Source organism: Pinus tabuliformis, chromosome 1_2 (assembly GCF_031772625.1).
Source record: "Pinus tabuliformis cultivar Carrire ecotype Pingquan chromosome 1_2, CPIR1, whole genome shotgun sequence".
Taxonomy (NCBI): domain Eukaryota; kingdom Viridiplantae; phylum Streptophyta; class Pinopsida; order Pinales; family Pinaceae; genus Pinus; species Pinus tabuliformis.
Window position 1 is genome coordinate 1,121,656,316 of NC_142298.1, and position 15,700 is coordinate 1,121,672,015.

The 15,700-nt window shown below is 35.0% G+C and overlaps 1 protein-coding gene across 1 annotated transcript; it reads left to right on the forward strand.

Moving 5' to 3' along the window:
• The first annotated feature begins 4,055 nt into the window (after positions 1-4,055).
• On the forward strand, positions 4,056-5,958 carry LOC149210083 (antimicrobial ginkbilobin-2-like protein). Its single transcript, XM_089394352.1, has 3 exons — positions 4,056-5,023; positions 5,382-5,516; positions 5,626-5,958. The coding sequence occupies exons 1-2, from the start codon at positions 4,279-4,281 to the stop codon at positions 5,465-5,467; spliced, it is 831 nt and encodes a 276-aa protein (XP_089250478.1). The 5' UTR covers positions 4,056-4,278; the 3' UTR covers positions 5,468-5,516; positions 5,626-5,958.
• Positions 5,959-15,700: the final 9,742 nt, after the last annotated feature.

Here is a 15,700-nt window from a genome sequence, read left to right on the forward strand (position 1 = left end):
AAGTCGACTAGTGGTTTTTAAACAATATGCGGGTATGGCCCTTGGCATTCATGGAGCTCAGGAAAATTCCCTTTTTGGCACTCAGTTACACCATTACCATAGGTTTAAGTGCTCAAGGTTGAAGGTACCAAGGGGAGACAATAGGCAAAAGCGCCAGGCTTTTAATGAAAAACTAAAATTTAGAAAGAAACTAAACTTTCTCTAGACTTTTTTTTTTTTTAACAAATGGACACAATGATTTGCATATTGAAAGATGTTTTTGATGAAGAATATTGCAAAACATGAATTTATTCTTGAAATTAGTCTAAATCATCCCTATTTTCTGATCCTCGCGATCGCACTAAGCGCGGAGGAGAGCATACTTATTCTAGGTAAAAGCAAAACTGAAAATGAAAGTAAAAACTAAAAATGAAAGCCTACCTACTCTATACTAATTAGAAAAAAAAAATTAGTTACGTGTAATTAAACTTCCAATGAAGCCATTCACGTAGCAGTAACAACAATATATCCAGTAACAATTTTTTAAATAATGGATGAAAATATTCGAGAGTGAATGAGTCTAGTTGCTGTAACTGCAAATCAACTAAAAAATAAAAAGATGAATCTAATCTAGTACTTACCTGGAACCATTGTTCGATAAAGCTTTGATAGGCACAGTTTCTCTCACTTAGATCATGTTGTAACTCCTCTTCTTCTTCTCCGATCTGCTATTCTTCTTCCTCGAATTCCTGTTCGAATGATTGTTCACCATCAGATACGCAGGATTCTTCAGATGTTGAATCTTCGTTTATTTCTTGGGGAGTAGTTGAACTTTCAATTCTTGTCAAGATCTCCTTTTCCAGGGAAGAGGAGATTCCGACTTCTGCAAGGATCTGAGTGAGTAGTTCCAAGCTGACACTCATTATAAAACCATGTTGAAAGAGATTCTAAAAACAAAGTGCTAATAATTGTCTGAGTTTTTAATCCTTTTACAAGGTTTTAGTTCACAAAAACTCTTCCAAATCAACACACTAAAAATTGAATTAAAAACAAAAGGACCACAGAAATAATCTTGAATTCAATACTCAATTAAACCCTCTTACAAGGACTGCTCATTAATTTAGTAATTGAATTCTTCAATTACAACCATGAACCATGAATTCATCAAACACTCTTCACAGTTGCGAAAATCAAACACACTTGCAGAAATTGAAATTCACACTTGCATAAATGTAAGCACACCCTACATGCCTTGATCCATAAGAGGTCGAGCCCGTTACAGTATCTCGAATGCGATGCGTAGGCTGTTCCCCACATCTTACCGCCTTAACACCTCGGATTTAGGAACATGTATAAACACACTTGCATGAAAAATAAAACTAAACTTCAATCCATCGTGCCTCCCCAGCAACGGCGCCAAAATGTTGGGTGAAAATATTATCGTTTAATTCTGTTGTAGTACTTGCCCAACTATTTAATTTGTCAATCCGAGGTTCGTAGGCTTACGAGGCACATGCACTATATATGCAGGACCGAAGTGGAACTAATTCAATCTAATCTAATCTAAATTACTGAAATCAAATTAATCTAGGAAGGCATTGAAACATTAACTATAAAAGCAAGAAATTGCATAAGGGAAAAGCAATACATGTGAAGAATTGAATGACAAACAACATATATGAGCTCACAACAATAAAACTATCTCAAATTATATTACAAGAATCAAATTACAAATCATGAAAAAATAACAATAAAAGATGAAAAACTAAGAATTCCCTTCTCATAATTAAAAAACTATTTCTTAAAGCTAATCTCTATTCTCCATTATTCATTATTATCAAAATGAAGAGAGAGCACTCTCTTATATACATGAGGAAGATAACCATCTCATAATTACATATCCAATATTCCCTTAAGCACTCTCAACTAATTTCCCATTATTACAAGATATGATCCCTTTGAATCCTCCACAAATCTCTCAAGCATTTTCAACTACTTTCCCATTATTACAAAATATGATCCCTTTGAATCCTCCACAAATCTGTCACATATCTTGGATAAGATATGCTAAACAAATCCTCCATGATTTTCTCCTTAGGAATAGGCTTGCATAATTATCTCCTTAACATGGTGGAGGAGATATGGATAAGATATGCCAACCAAATCCTCCATGATTTTCTCCTTAGGAATAGGCTTGCATAATGATCTCCTTAATATGGTGGAGGAGATATTTGAGAAGTCTCTTGGAATTAATTCTTCACATATTTCCTACACATCACAAGACCCACATATTCTTGAGATATATATAAAAATATGTATATTTTCTAATATTTAATCATAAATTCAGTTGTAATACAAAAATGAATAAAATGGAAAATAAGAAGGTGAAACCCAAATGTATTTATGAAAATGATATGATAAAAGGTTAATGGGATGATGAAATGTAAGGAATAGTGAAGAAAAAAGTGGATGAAAATATGACATTTGTGAGTCCCAACAACAATTTATGAAAATTTCAATAATTTTTAGTATATGTTACTTTAATGGCTTTCTACATTTAAAATATTTTATCTTATATTATATAATATTTAAATTTTTAATAAATTTCTTATATTAACCTATTTTATCTTCCCTCATATAATAACATTAATTAATATTTAAATTCAAAAAATTACAATATTATAATAATATATTTAATATAATACTATGTTCTTAAATTAAATATTATAATATAATATTATAACAATGTCTTTAATATAATGCTATGATGTTCTTGAATTAAATATTATAAAATTATATTATATTAAAACTAAAATAATATTATAATAAAAAAATATTATATTTTACTTACATAATATTATTTTTTAAACATTATAATATTAAAGTTAGTATTATATTATTTTTTAAATATTATAATATTAAAATTAGTATTTGTTTATCGATTTTGCCTATACTTGTGTCATGCAAGTCTAGCTTCCTCACCACCCCATTGTTCATTTTATATATATATATATATATATATATATATATATATATATATATATATATAATATAATATAATATAATATAATAGTAAAAGAAAACAACAGTATCATTTCAACAAGGGAATTGTAATTTTTGTGTTAATTTGAAATTATTTATATTTATTTGTGTTACATTATTTCTGTATTATTATTACTTTAAATTTTAATTATTTTGTTTTAATAATGTAAAAAAAATTAAATTAGAAAAATAATTATAAACTGGGTTAATAGATAAATTTGATTCATCACTATTGATATGTTATGAAAGCAGTTATATTTTTTTGATCTTTGTAACTTAAATTGTTATTGTGAGATAACCAAAAATTAATTATATCAATTATGGACTTAATATTTTGACTATTTAGAATTGCTATCTAATTAGACTCTGTTCTTGTTACATTAATTAATATCACTTTTGTATGAATGAATGTTTATATCAACCATCTAATTCGACTTTGTTCTTGTTACATTAATTAATATCACTTTTGCATGGATGAATGTTTATATCAACCATCTAATTAGACTTTGTTCTTGTTACATTAATTAATATCATGATTAGCTAAATAAATGTTTATACCATTCTTACTAATCTTACTTAAAAGTACAAAAAAATTCATGATTGTTATTTAATATAGTTGATGTAAAAAAAAATCAGTATAATTGGCATTCAAATAAGAGATGAGACATTTGCAATGGGGGCGTGGAAAGAGATGAGACCTCCACTTCCCTGCCAAACTCTCCCTCATATGTCTCTTCAGTCCCAAACTCTCCCTCATAGGTCTTATCGTCTTATCCTGACATTATATCTGTGTGTGAGAGTTTTTAGAAATCCTTGTTACAGATATCAAACTTCGAGTCCTTAGTACACAATGCCTAATTAAATTTGTGAAAACCTTATTCTAAAGCAAACACAGCTCACACGTATCAATGTAGCGATTAGATAGCAATTTAAATAATCGCACCGCTGTGTTGAGCTGTGCAAACAGCTTGGCATTCATATGACTTTGCATATTCCATGAGTCGTGAGAGTCACGGCAACGAATTGTTAAAGGTGAGCTTCTTCACTTGGCTTTTGCATATTAAACAATTGTGAGCCGCCCAAGCAAAATTGAGCACGATTTTGAAGGGATTATATAGTTTTGATTGTTGAACGTCCACACTCACTCCTGCAGTTCCTGGCAGATATCCATAGAGGGTATTAGCGTGCTTGGACTTACATACTCTTGCTTGGGATTGAACCCTGAGACAGAGGGTATCAGCTGTTGTATTTGCCAATATGAGTACATTAATCCAATGGCAGAATGGGAGTTTAAGGCACTCCATTTCTTCTTGTAATTATCTTCTGATTCTACTATTCGCCCTCTTGATAGCGCAGTGCAAGGCACAGATCCCGTACGCAATCCTAGCTTCGTCTTCCGACAACCAGACGTACACGTATGGCGACCAATTTGCGACAAATTTGAACAACGTTTTGGATGATCTTGTTCAGAACACGCCTTCGACAGGGGTAAATGTTTCTTCGTATGGCGAATCTCCCAACAGAGTTTATGGGCTTCTCCAGTGCAGGGGAGACGCATCGCAAAAGGAATGTTACAATTGCTGTCAAAATATAAGGAATAATGTTACTTTATTTTGCGGAAACAAAGTTGAATGTCGAATGTGGTTGCCTATGTGCGAATTGTACTACCGGAACGACAGCAGCTTCATTGCTACAGGAACACGTCCTTTGGTTTCAGTTGCTCATCTATTCATGATGGGGCAAGAAATGGCTTTTATAAATCTTGTTTCCGATCTGTCTGTTATAGTTCCTATATCAACAATGAGGTTCAACGAAGGAGGGAGTGTTGATTCTTCAGGTCAGTCGATCTACGCTCTCGTTCAGTGCTACAGAGTTATATCCACCTCCGATTGCTCTAACTGCTTGGCCAATGCAACGAAACAGCTTCAAACTCATCCAAATGTTTATTCCGCACTTTATATGGAGAGCTGCTATGTCCTGCTATCTGATCAATCGCTTTCAGGTAATATTCCTTTTTTGCTTTCCTTTCATTTCTGCCATTTTTATCAAACCAATCACTTTGCAGTAATATTTCTTTTTTGCATTTCTCTTCATTTATGCCGTTTTTATCAGAGTAGCGGGTACTCAGTTTCGCCGTAGTAGCCATAAGCCTCAAGGAGGCTTGGAAAATATTGGAAATTACTATATTTGATAGAAATTTTTGAAAATCTTAATTATAATGGTGAAGTTCAAGAATTTGGGTACTCCAGAATTATTGATAGTCCTGAATTTCTCACTCTGAATAATCCTTACAATGCCAATTATTTCTATTGGTAAAGGAATATATTATTCATTAATAATAAATACATTTTGTTTTACAGCTAATCAAGCAGGAAAATTACCTATGCAATTGGGGGTTGGGAGAGCTGTGCTTCTGGTTACTGTTTTGCTGGCGCTGTTAATGTGAAAATGGCTCTGCTACTGTGATTCGAATCATAGTCTGTGTCAATATGGAGGTAACTATACATGTGCACGTCTCTTTGTGTTTGCCTTGCTGGCTTATCCTTTTATTTTTGACAAAAAATAATACCAGTAATGTTTGACTTTTGGTTTTTATGTACGCAGGCACATGGAACAATGCAGGCTCTCCTCTTATTTTCAGGCTCTCCTTATCCACGTCAACGTTGGTTTCTATTTACGGCGAGTTCCGTTGGTTGGTTAAGGATGATTTGATATATGTTTATTAGTGTGGTTTGTCAAATAAATATAGCACAGAAACGGTGTGTAGAATTTTCAAAGCTTGTAGGCAAAAGTCATGTTATCCATTAGTCTTTTCCCCTACTTTATTCGGACCTTGTCGCCACTTTAATTTTAGTGATTCTGTATTTTTAAAATGTAAGACATTATACTTTATGTTAAAATGTCATTTTAGGTTCCTGTAATATTTACTTTTGTGAATTCACATATTTCTATGTTACCATAATTTTAACCCATTTGTATTTTTTCATTTCACAATATTTTTCTAATTTATATATATATATATATATATATATATATATATATATATATTTCACAGTATTTTTTCAATTTTATATTATTAGTTTGATCTTTATAGTATTTTTTTAATCTATTAATAATTTTTTATTTTATCAGATTATTTTCATTTTTATAATACTTTTCTATTGTAATTTCTAAGTTAATTTTTAATTAATAAAATTTAAATTATTATAATATCTATATTTTTATATCTAAAATTTAAGTTATGGGTAATATTTGTTTCTTTTTCTCCATCTCCAAAAGAGTGAAGTTCACTGTAGTTTTTAAGATTATGCAAATGTTCTTTAATATGCAAGTCAAAAAGATATATCAAATATTTTCCCAACTTTAAACTTTTGATAATCTCGAAAGGTGTTCACAAAAATAGAAATTCTCATTTACAACCTTTAAAAATTTTCGTGCATCTTTAGATCTTCTTCTATGAACTAATCATCTAAAGCTACTATAAGCTCCGCCGAACACCTTTAGTGCATTGTAGATCTTCTACTATGAACTTATCATCTAAAGCTATTGCAATTCCTACTAGGCATTTGCAAACATTAATCTTTTCCATCGAAAATAAGCTATTGCTCCACCATTTGTAAGTTTTACCTTGAAATTTGAGGCACTAAGCCATCACATAAACCTTTGGGACAGTTGTAAGCTTTAACGTTTTGATCAACATTGAGAGATATCGGGATCATTCCCTCCTTACTTTTCATTTTTCCCCATTTACCTTTTGGTCTCTTGTTAGTTAAAAACTTCCCATGTTTCCCCAAATGGCTTTTGGGACTCTTTCAAATTCCACACATACAAGTTTGAAAAATGCATAAGCCTTTGTGACTCTTTGTAAAATTTCACCTTTCAATCAACACCAAGAGGTTTCTAGATGGCTCCATGCTTAACTTTCAATTTTCCATATTTGCCTTGTGGTCTCTTTTTGGATAACAACTTCCCAAATTTCCCGAAAAATGGTTTTTGAAACTCTTCTAAATTTCACACAACCAGTTTGAAAATCACTTATTAGGATTTTATTTTTTATGTATTGTCCTAAATATTGTCTTTAAGTGAATGCCTCAACTTATTGTCTTAAAATTATCTCTATAAAAGCAATATGTAACACAATCATTATTTTGTCTTAGGGGGCAATTTCATTTTTGTCTCTCTAGAGAAAATAGTTGGGATTAAAGATATATTGTCTTTATAAAGACAATGTGTCTTTAATCCTAGCTATTATCTCTCTAGAGACAATAAAATATTATATTTAAATAAACTACAATATCATTGATTAATTTATATTAGGGCACAGTGGAATCGAACCACCAACCTCCTACTTATAAGTGTAAGAATTTACAGGGTAAGTTCCATAGAAAGAATACCAAAAGGACACCGCTCACAACCAGATCTCAAATCAATACACCAGTATTTTTGACGTGGTTAAAACCCTCAGAGTGCAAGGAGGGAAACAGTCCACGGCCTGTCCCAACATGGGTACTACAGGCAATTTATTAATCAAAGAATGAAAATTTACATAAGCTTCTCTCATGCACGGATTACCCGAACAATGACCCTCCATGCGCTTTAAATAGAACTCATGGACCAATCGGGTGTCAAGCCACGGATCAAGTGTCGGTAATACCGAGGTGAGAGTGAACCATCGGATCACTACATATCGTGACCGTCGGATTGTAAGTTACAAAATGTACAACGGTAAAGAAACACACTTTACCTAACTCTAACCTAACTCTATACTAGACCAAGTTGAACTTAACTATATCCTATGTGTCGGAATATCCTAACATCCCCCCTTAAGAACAACTTGGGATAGGATTGAAGGATTTACAAATATGACACAATAGGAGAAGGAAGGAGGCACTAGAGCCTATCCCCCCTTAGTGACAACTTCCTGAACTCCAAGCATATATCGAAGTTTAGTGAACTTCGCCTCTGTGAGAGCCTTTGTGAAGATGTCTGCAACCTGATCATCTGTTGGACAATATTGCACTTCAAGAACATGGTCATGAATGAGCTTTCTGATGAAGTGCATGTGTAGTTCAATGTGTTTGCTGCGCTGATGCTGGACTGGATCTTTGCATAGCTGAATGGCACTTTGATTATCACACCAAAGTGTGGTTGGATGCTGCTGCTCAAAGCCAAACTCTGATAGGATCTGACGAAGCCACAAGGCTTCCTTACTAGCTTCCACGGCACCACGATACTCTGCTTCTGCTGACGAAAGAGAAATGGCAGCCTGTTTCTTACAAGCCCATGTAATAGGTCCTGAACCAAGAGTGAAGACATAACCGGCAGTAGACTTCCGATCATCAAGGTCACCAGCCCAATCAGAATCAGTGAAACCAACTAACAGAGGAGCTGCTTTGGCACTGTAATGAATCCCAAACTGTACTGTACCTCGAACATAACGAAGTATTCTTTTAGCTGCTTTCCAATGACTTTCACGGGGGTTTTGCATAAAACGAGCAACAAGGCCAACAGCAAAGGAAAGATCAGGACGAGTATGGGTTAAATACAAGAGTTTTCCGACAAGTTGACGGTATAAGGTAGCATCAACTTCAGGAGAAGTACAAGAGACTGAAAGTTTGACTCCAGACTGAAAGGGAGAAGGGGCTGGCTTACAGTCTTCCATGTGAAAATGACGAAGAATATCACAAGCATACTTGGACTGGGAAAGGAAAATACCTTCTTGGGATTGCAAGACTTGAAGACCGAGAAAATAGTGTAAGTGTCCTAAGTCTGTCATTTCAAATTTCTTTTTAAGGCTGGACTTCACATGGTTTATAAGGTTGGGATCACTACCAGTAAGAATAAGATCATCAACATAAAGAACAAGGATGATAAGAGAGTTGCCCACTTTCTTGGTGTAGACAGTATTGTCAGAATGACACCTAGAAAAGCCAGATTCTAAAAGAAAGCTATCCATTTTGGCATACCAAGCTCGAGGAGCTTGCTTGAGGCCATAAAGGGATTTCTTAAGTCGACAAACGAGGCTGGAGTCTGTTTGTATGAAGCCAATGGGTTGTTCCATATAGATTTCTTCCTGCAAGTCCCCATGCAAGAAGGCAGATTTAACATCCATTTGATGGACTTCCCATTTTAAAGAGGCAGCAAGGGAAAGAACAAGGCGGATAGAGTTCATTTTGGCAACTGGAGAGAAGGTTTCAGTGTAGTCAATGCCTTCAACCTGTGAAAAGCCCTTAGCAACTAGACGAGCTTTATGTTTATCAACTTTCCCATCTGGTCCATACTTGGTTCTGTAAACCCATTTGCATCTAACAAGTTTGCGTCCCTTTGGTAGAGGAACAAGATCCCATGTATCATTTGTCATCAATGAATGATATTCTTCATTCATAGCTGCTTCCCAATGTGGATGGCCTGAAGCTTCTGCAAAAGTGTCAGGATCATGATTTACTGGAGCTTGAGCCAGTAAAGAAGAGGCTCTTTCAAACTGAGAACGTGTACGTCGCTGATCTGTAGGATCACCGGCAAGATCACCTGCTGCATCCCGAGTAGCACGGACCCATCTTGGAAGTTGAGGATCCTGAGAAGGTGGGGGAGGATTATCATCCTCGCTTTCATCATCAGAAGAAGAAATGTTTTCAAAGATAGAAGAGATAGGAAGAGGTGGCACATCCGCCGGACTAGGCTCGCAGGCCGATTTATTTTCATCAAATTTTACATCTCTTCTAATGATAACATTTTTGGACTTAAATGGAATAAGTCTATAACCTTTTACATCTTCAGAATATCCAACAAAAGTACATTTCTCACTCTTAGGTTCTAAAGCTTTATGCTTTTCATCTGGAATATGGGCCCATGCTTCACTTCCAAACACACGAAAGTGACTTACATCTGGTTTAATGGAACTCCAAGCTTCTTCTGGAGTGATATTCTCTAGAACCTTAGTAGGAGTGCGATTGATTATATAATTTGCACAATTAATTGCTTCGGCCCAAAAACTAAGACTGAGTCCTTTAGATTGCAGCATACAATTAGCCATTTCCTTTAAGGTGCGATTTTTCCTTTCAGCTACACCATTTTGTTGTGGAGTGTATGGAACAGTATGTTGCATTTGAATTCCATTTTCGGTGCAAAAGTTGATGAATGTGTTTTTAACATATTCTCCACCATTATCAGTTCTTAGCTTAAGAATTTGATGTCCAGATTGTTTTTCAACAAATGCTTTGAAGGCCAAAAAGGTGCTAAATACTTCGCTCTTGAGTTTTAAGAAGTATACCCAAGTGCGTCTAGAGAAATCATCAATGAAAGTTAAGAAGTACTTGCAGCCAGAGAATGAAGCAACAGGAAGAGGACCACATAAATCACTGTGCACAAGCTGTAAAGGGGCTGAGGCGTGCCAAGAGGCACGTTTGTCAAAACTGTCCCGATGATGTTTTCCGAGTACACATCCGGAACAAACACCATCTTTGCAAGATACCATAGGAAGACCTGTCACCATATTTTCTTTACATAGATGCTGAAGGGAGCGATAGTTTAAGTGACCAAACCGCTCATGCCAAAGTTTGCTCACTTCATCATTATGAGCAACAAATACTGAGGGAAGATGGGATGACCCAAAGTTGTGAAACTTATACAACCTTTTGGAATCATCAGCAAGACCAGTAGCTAGAATCTGTTTAGGATCTTTTAGATCCTTGATTACAACATCATGAGGTGAAAATTCAACAATTTTACCTTCACCTGAATGAGTTATCTGATAGACAGATAGAAGGTTGCAGGATAAGTTTGGAACACATAATACATCATTGAACTGACCATTGTCTAGATGAACAGTTCCAGTCCCTACAACATTAAGAGATCTATCATCACCAACATATATATTTTTGGTGTTACAATCATTTAAAGAAGAAAACATGGCTTGGTTTTTGGCCATGTGACAAGAGGCTCCAGAATCAATGAGCCACTCATGAGAATGAGAAGAAGAAGAAGATACATTTAATGCATAACCAGACTGAGATGATTGACGATGACATGCAGAAAATGCCGTTCCGGAAGTTGAAGTTGAAGTAGGCTCCAGATGGATGTTATGTTTCTTCATTGCGGCTTCCAAGGCTTCCATCTTCTTAAAGCATTTAGATTCTAAGTGGCCATCTCGATTACAAAAGTTACAATGTCTATCAGTCTTCTTCCATTTGTTTTTATTGGGCTTATCATTTTGCTGAAATGATCTTTCATTTTGAGGCTGAGATGGTTTAGGACCATTCTTTTGAGGATATGACTTCTTAGGATTCTTTGAATTTGGGTGCTGCTGGGCGGCTAACGCTTTTGTGGAAGAGTTTCCAAGATTAAGAAGACCAAGGTGTAAGAGTTTTTCTTGTTCTCTTATTAAGGAATCACAAAAGGAGTCAAAGGAAGGGGCCTTGTATTCTTGTCCTTGACAAATGAAAGCTTCTCTTGTAGAATGGAAAGTGGAAACAAATACAGAGTAGGCTGGTCCTAACTTAGTAAGGATGGAATAAATAAGGTTACCATCATCTTTCTTAACTTTAACACCTTCCAAGAGATATCTAAGGGTCTTGAATTTTGACAAGAAATCTTCAATGCAAGAAAAATTATTAGGATCCAAAGTAAGCAGCTCATTTTCAAGTTGATGGGATCTAATTTCATTTTTAATCCCAAAAACTTTAGCAAGTTTTTCTAATGCTTCATGAGGAGTCTCAAGTCTGCAATGTGGAATCTAAGATCAGGAGAAATAGACATCCCTATCAAACCACGTGCTTGATCTTGTCTATTTTCCCATTTTGCCGCCTTGTCTTCATCTTTGGGTTTCTTCTCTTGGTTTGTGGCTATTCTGAAGAGACCTTTACTTCTAAGTAAATCTTCCATGTATTCTACCCATTGGAAGTAGTTAGTGCTGTCAAGAATGACTTGGCATGGACTTTCCATTTTTTTAAAAAAACTGAAGCTGAAGATGCTGAAAGTAAGTGTACCAATGGATAGATCTCGAAAAAATAGGCGGTTTTAAAAAAAACGGCTCTGAAAAAGGCTTCCGGATGAAGAAGTTATGGCTTTTTGAAAAAAAACTTGTTGACGTTGCCGGCAAAGTGCGCGAATGTGCGGGAATAAAAAAATCTGCCCCCACAAAATGGAGACTTGAACCCAAGACCTCTACTCTCTAAAAATAGCTTTGAACCAATTGATCTATACAAAATATTTGAGAGAGAGAGAGAGAGAGAGAGAGAGAGAGAGAGGGGGGGGGGGGCCTCGATTTGCGTGCTTGCCTTGAGAAAGCTCTTTTTTTCCCTACAAAACACAAAAAACAAAACCCAACACGAATATGCAAAGAAAAACGAACCTTACGGCTCGAAGTTAGCTTTAGCCAAAAAACTAGAAATTTTTAAAAAAAATCTCAAAGTTAGCTTTATCCGAAAAACTAAATATTTTTCTCAATGTTTCTGATTTTCCGAGATCACACTAAGGTGCAGGGAAAAGAGCATACGCATGAGAAAAATCCTTCCTTTCTGTTTCTGATTTGCCCAGATCGCACAGAGTCGCAGGGCAAAGAGCATACGCAGAAATGAAAGGTATAGATCCGGTTAAAAAAAAAGGCTAAATAAACTGAGACCGAAATAAGCAGAGAGAAATTAACAGTAAACTGCAAAAAAAACACTGTATACCTCCCGATCTAAAAAATGACGCAGCTAGGGCTACCGGAAACCTTTTCGCATGAAACGAAAGGGGTTCCTCACTGGAACAGATGCTCCGAACGCAACAGAGCAGTCCTCTCGGCCCGAAAGCAGTCAGAAACAACAGATCTAGGAAATGACAGCCGCATGCAGTTCTACCGGCTTCAGATTTGGATCACCAACGGACGCGGCCCTCAAATAACTCTGATACCATGTAAGAATTTACAGGGTAAGTTCCACAGAAAGAATACCAAAAGGACACCGCTCACAACCAGATCTCAAATCAATACACCAGTATTTTTGACGTGGTTAAAACCCTCAGAGTGCAAGGAGGGAAACAGTCCACGGCCTGTCCCAACGTGGGTACTACAGGCAATTTATTAATCAAAGAATGAAAATTTACATAAGCTTCTCTCATGCACGGATTACCCGAACAATGACCCTCCATGCGCTTTAAATAGAACTCATGGACCAATCGGGTGTCAAGCCACGGATCAAGTGTCGGTAATACCGAGGTGAGAGTGAACCGTCGGATCACTACATATCGTGACCGTCGGATTGTAAGTTACAAAATGTACAACGGTAAAGAAACACACTTTACCTAACTCTAACCTAACTCTATACTAGACCAAGTTGAACTTAACTATATCCTATGTGTCGGAATATCCTAACAATAAGGAAAGTGTTCTTCCATTGAGCTAGCACCCTTTAAAGAAACAGTAATTTTGTCTTAAATAAATTTCTTAACTACTTGTATTCTGTAGTAGTGATGCTGCATTCCATAAGAAATGTAGTTGATTTTGAAATCCTATAACAACAAGAGTAATTTCTGGGAACCCTGCAACAGAAATTGTTCCCATGCCCTTGAGATGAACATGGTGGCTACCATCACCCCATGCGTAAAACTTATCGATCTCAACAAGTGCGCATGTGTGGTATTTACCACATGCAACAAATGTAACAATACAATTTGCTATAACATCAATTAATTATGGTTGAGAAACAAATGCACCCATACCATGGCCAAGTTAACCATTCAATTTCTTAATTGTCATTTTGCAAGAAATAATTATCAAATATTGGTAATAAATTTCCAATATCCATTGAGTTTGACAAAAAATATAGTGACCACATGCCCATAACATTAAACTCCATTTTTTCTCTATGAACCCATAAAGGAGAAATTTTGGTGTTTCCTCTAACATAAAGTAATAAGGAAAATTAATTTCAGTTGGGTATGAGGCTACCTAATTGATACCATATATTTTACATGACCATGAAAGGATATCCTTCACAGTTTTAGGTTTTTTAGAGTCTTGGTAGTTGGCACTATATAGTGATTCTTAACCCGTCAATTTAGTTTGAAAGAATTGTAATGTCATGCCTCAATCTATTGTGTTTATCTAATGAAAATGATGTAATAACCTTCTAGTAGATAGTGATGAAGCTAATCTTTAAATGCTAAGTTGTTACCATTGTTCCTAAGTGAAAAGTGGAATTATGGATATTGTGACAACTCTTAAGCCACCGGATTTAATTATATTTGATGGATCACCTTTTGTTTAATGTATTTTGTAATAAAAATAATTAGTCGTCAATTGAATTATGAGTTATGTTGAGTTCATGCTTCTCTTCGGCCTATTCTCCAACATTCATGAATGAGCATTATTTCCAGATTCTATAAAGGGCTTGGTTGCTTTATTTATGGTGCCAGGTCCAATTCCCTATTATGGAGGAAAAAAATTTCAAGGCAATGATGCCTACTTTGTTCTTACAACTTGGTGCCCAAAAGGAATGTTATTATTTTGTTATAATTCTAAATACACTTTGCATACTGCAATTATGTGACTAGCTAAAAGTATATACTTTTGTAGTTCTAATTTTATCATATACCCCCTTCACCTCTCTTCTTTTATTTTAAACTATAACTCTGAGGCTCATTGGCTAAAATTGCAGGTATTAGGAGCCAACAAATTGGAGGATAAAACATGATCAGATAATTATCCCCATCACCATCCTTGAAGGGAAAGATAATTATATAAATAAAAGGAATATTTGTAGGTGAGGTATTTATGTATTCGTTAATCAAGGTTGTTGACCTAAAAAGATAGAGAGGTTGGACATTCCTTTGTTTTTTGTATGTAGTATGTTTGTTGATGAGATGGAAATATGAACATTTGTATATATCATGTCTTAGTATAATAGCGAAAGAACATAGTCTATTTTTGTTGCTAACTCGAATTGTGCAATATATACATGCATATGCACATATGCTTCCAACATGATGTTCATGGATGTGCTTACATTATTTAGAATTAGCACATACAAAGAGAGGATTTGTGAGGAATCACAAAAATGACAGATGCAATTATTGACCTCTTTTCATTGCAAATCATTTCATATCACCAATTTTAACTTTTATTGCATTTTTGTATGGAACTATTAGGTGCACTCCGATGGGCGCATTTACCATGTCCAAAATCTCTAGTTCCATTAACCACTTTCTAATTTGTGGAGATTAATATAAAGATTTATTTTTCCAATAAATAAGACCTGCTGAAGAAATCTCAAACTTTAGGAAATGTATACACTACTACAACAATGTGTGTTAGTCAATAAGGACTAGAACCATCTATATATGTAACCAAAAACTAGTTCCTTATCAAGTGAAATCTAAGACATGTTTAAAATCTAAACACAATAGTGTTCAGCATATGGCATGCACAAAAAATAGGAGTGTTAGAAATGTGTTTCATACAAATTAATCATATATTATATTACTAATACTCAAGAAAATCTTGCATAAGTTTGAAGGATACTTACCCTTACAAGAGTTTGTAGAGCAAGACATTTAAGGAAAGAAATTGCAACAAAGGGATCTAGTGGGCTTCCATCAACACGCTCATTGATTCTGGTCCCCTTTCTACCAAAAAATAATGAGCAAGTTTTGAAGTCGCAATTTTGACTAGAATTACTGCAAGTAGCGAAGTTGGAAAGAT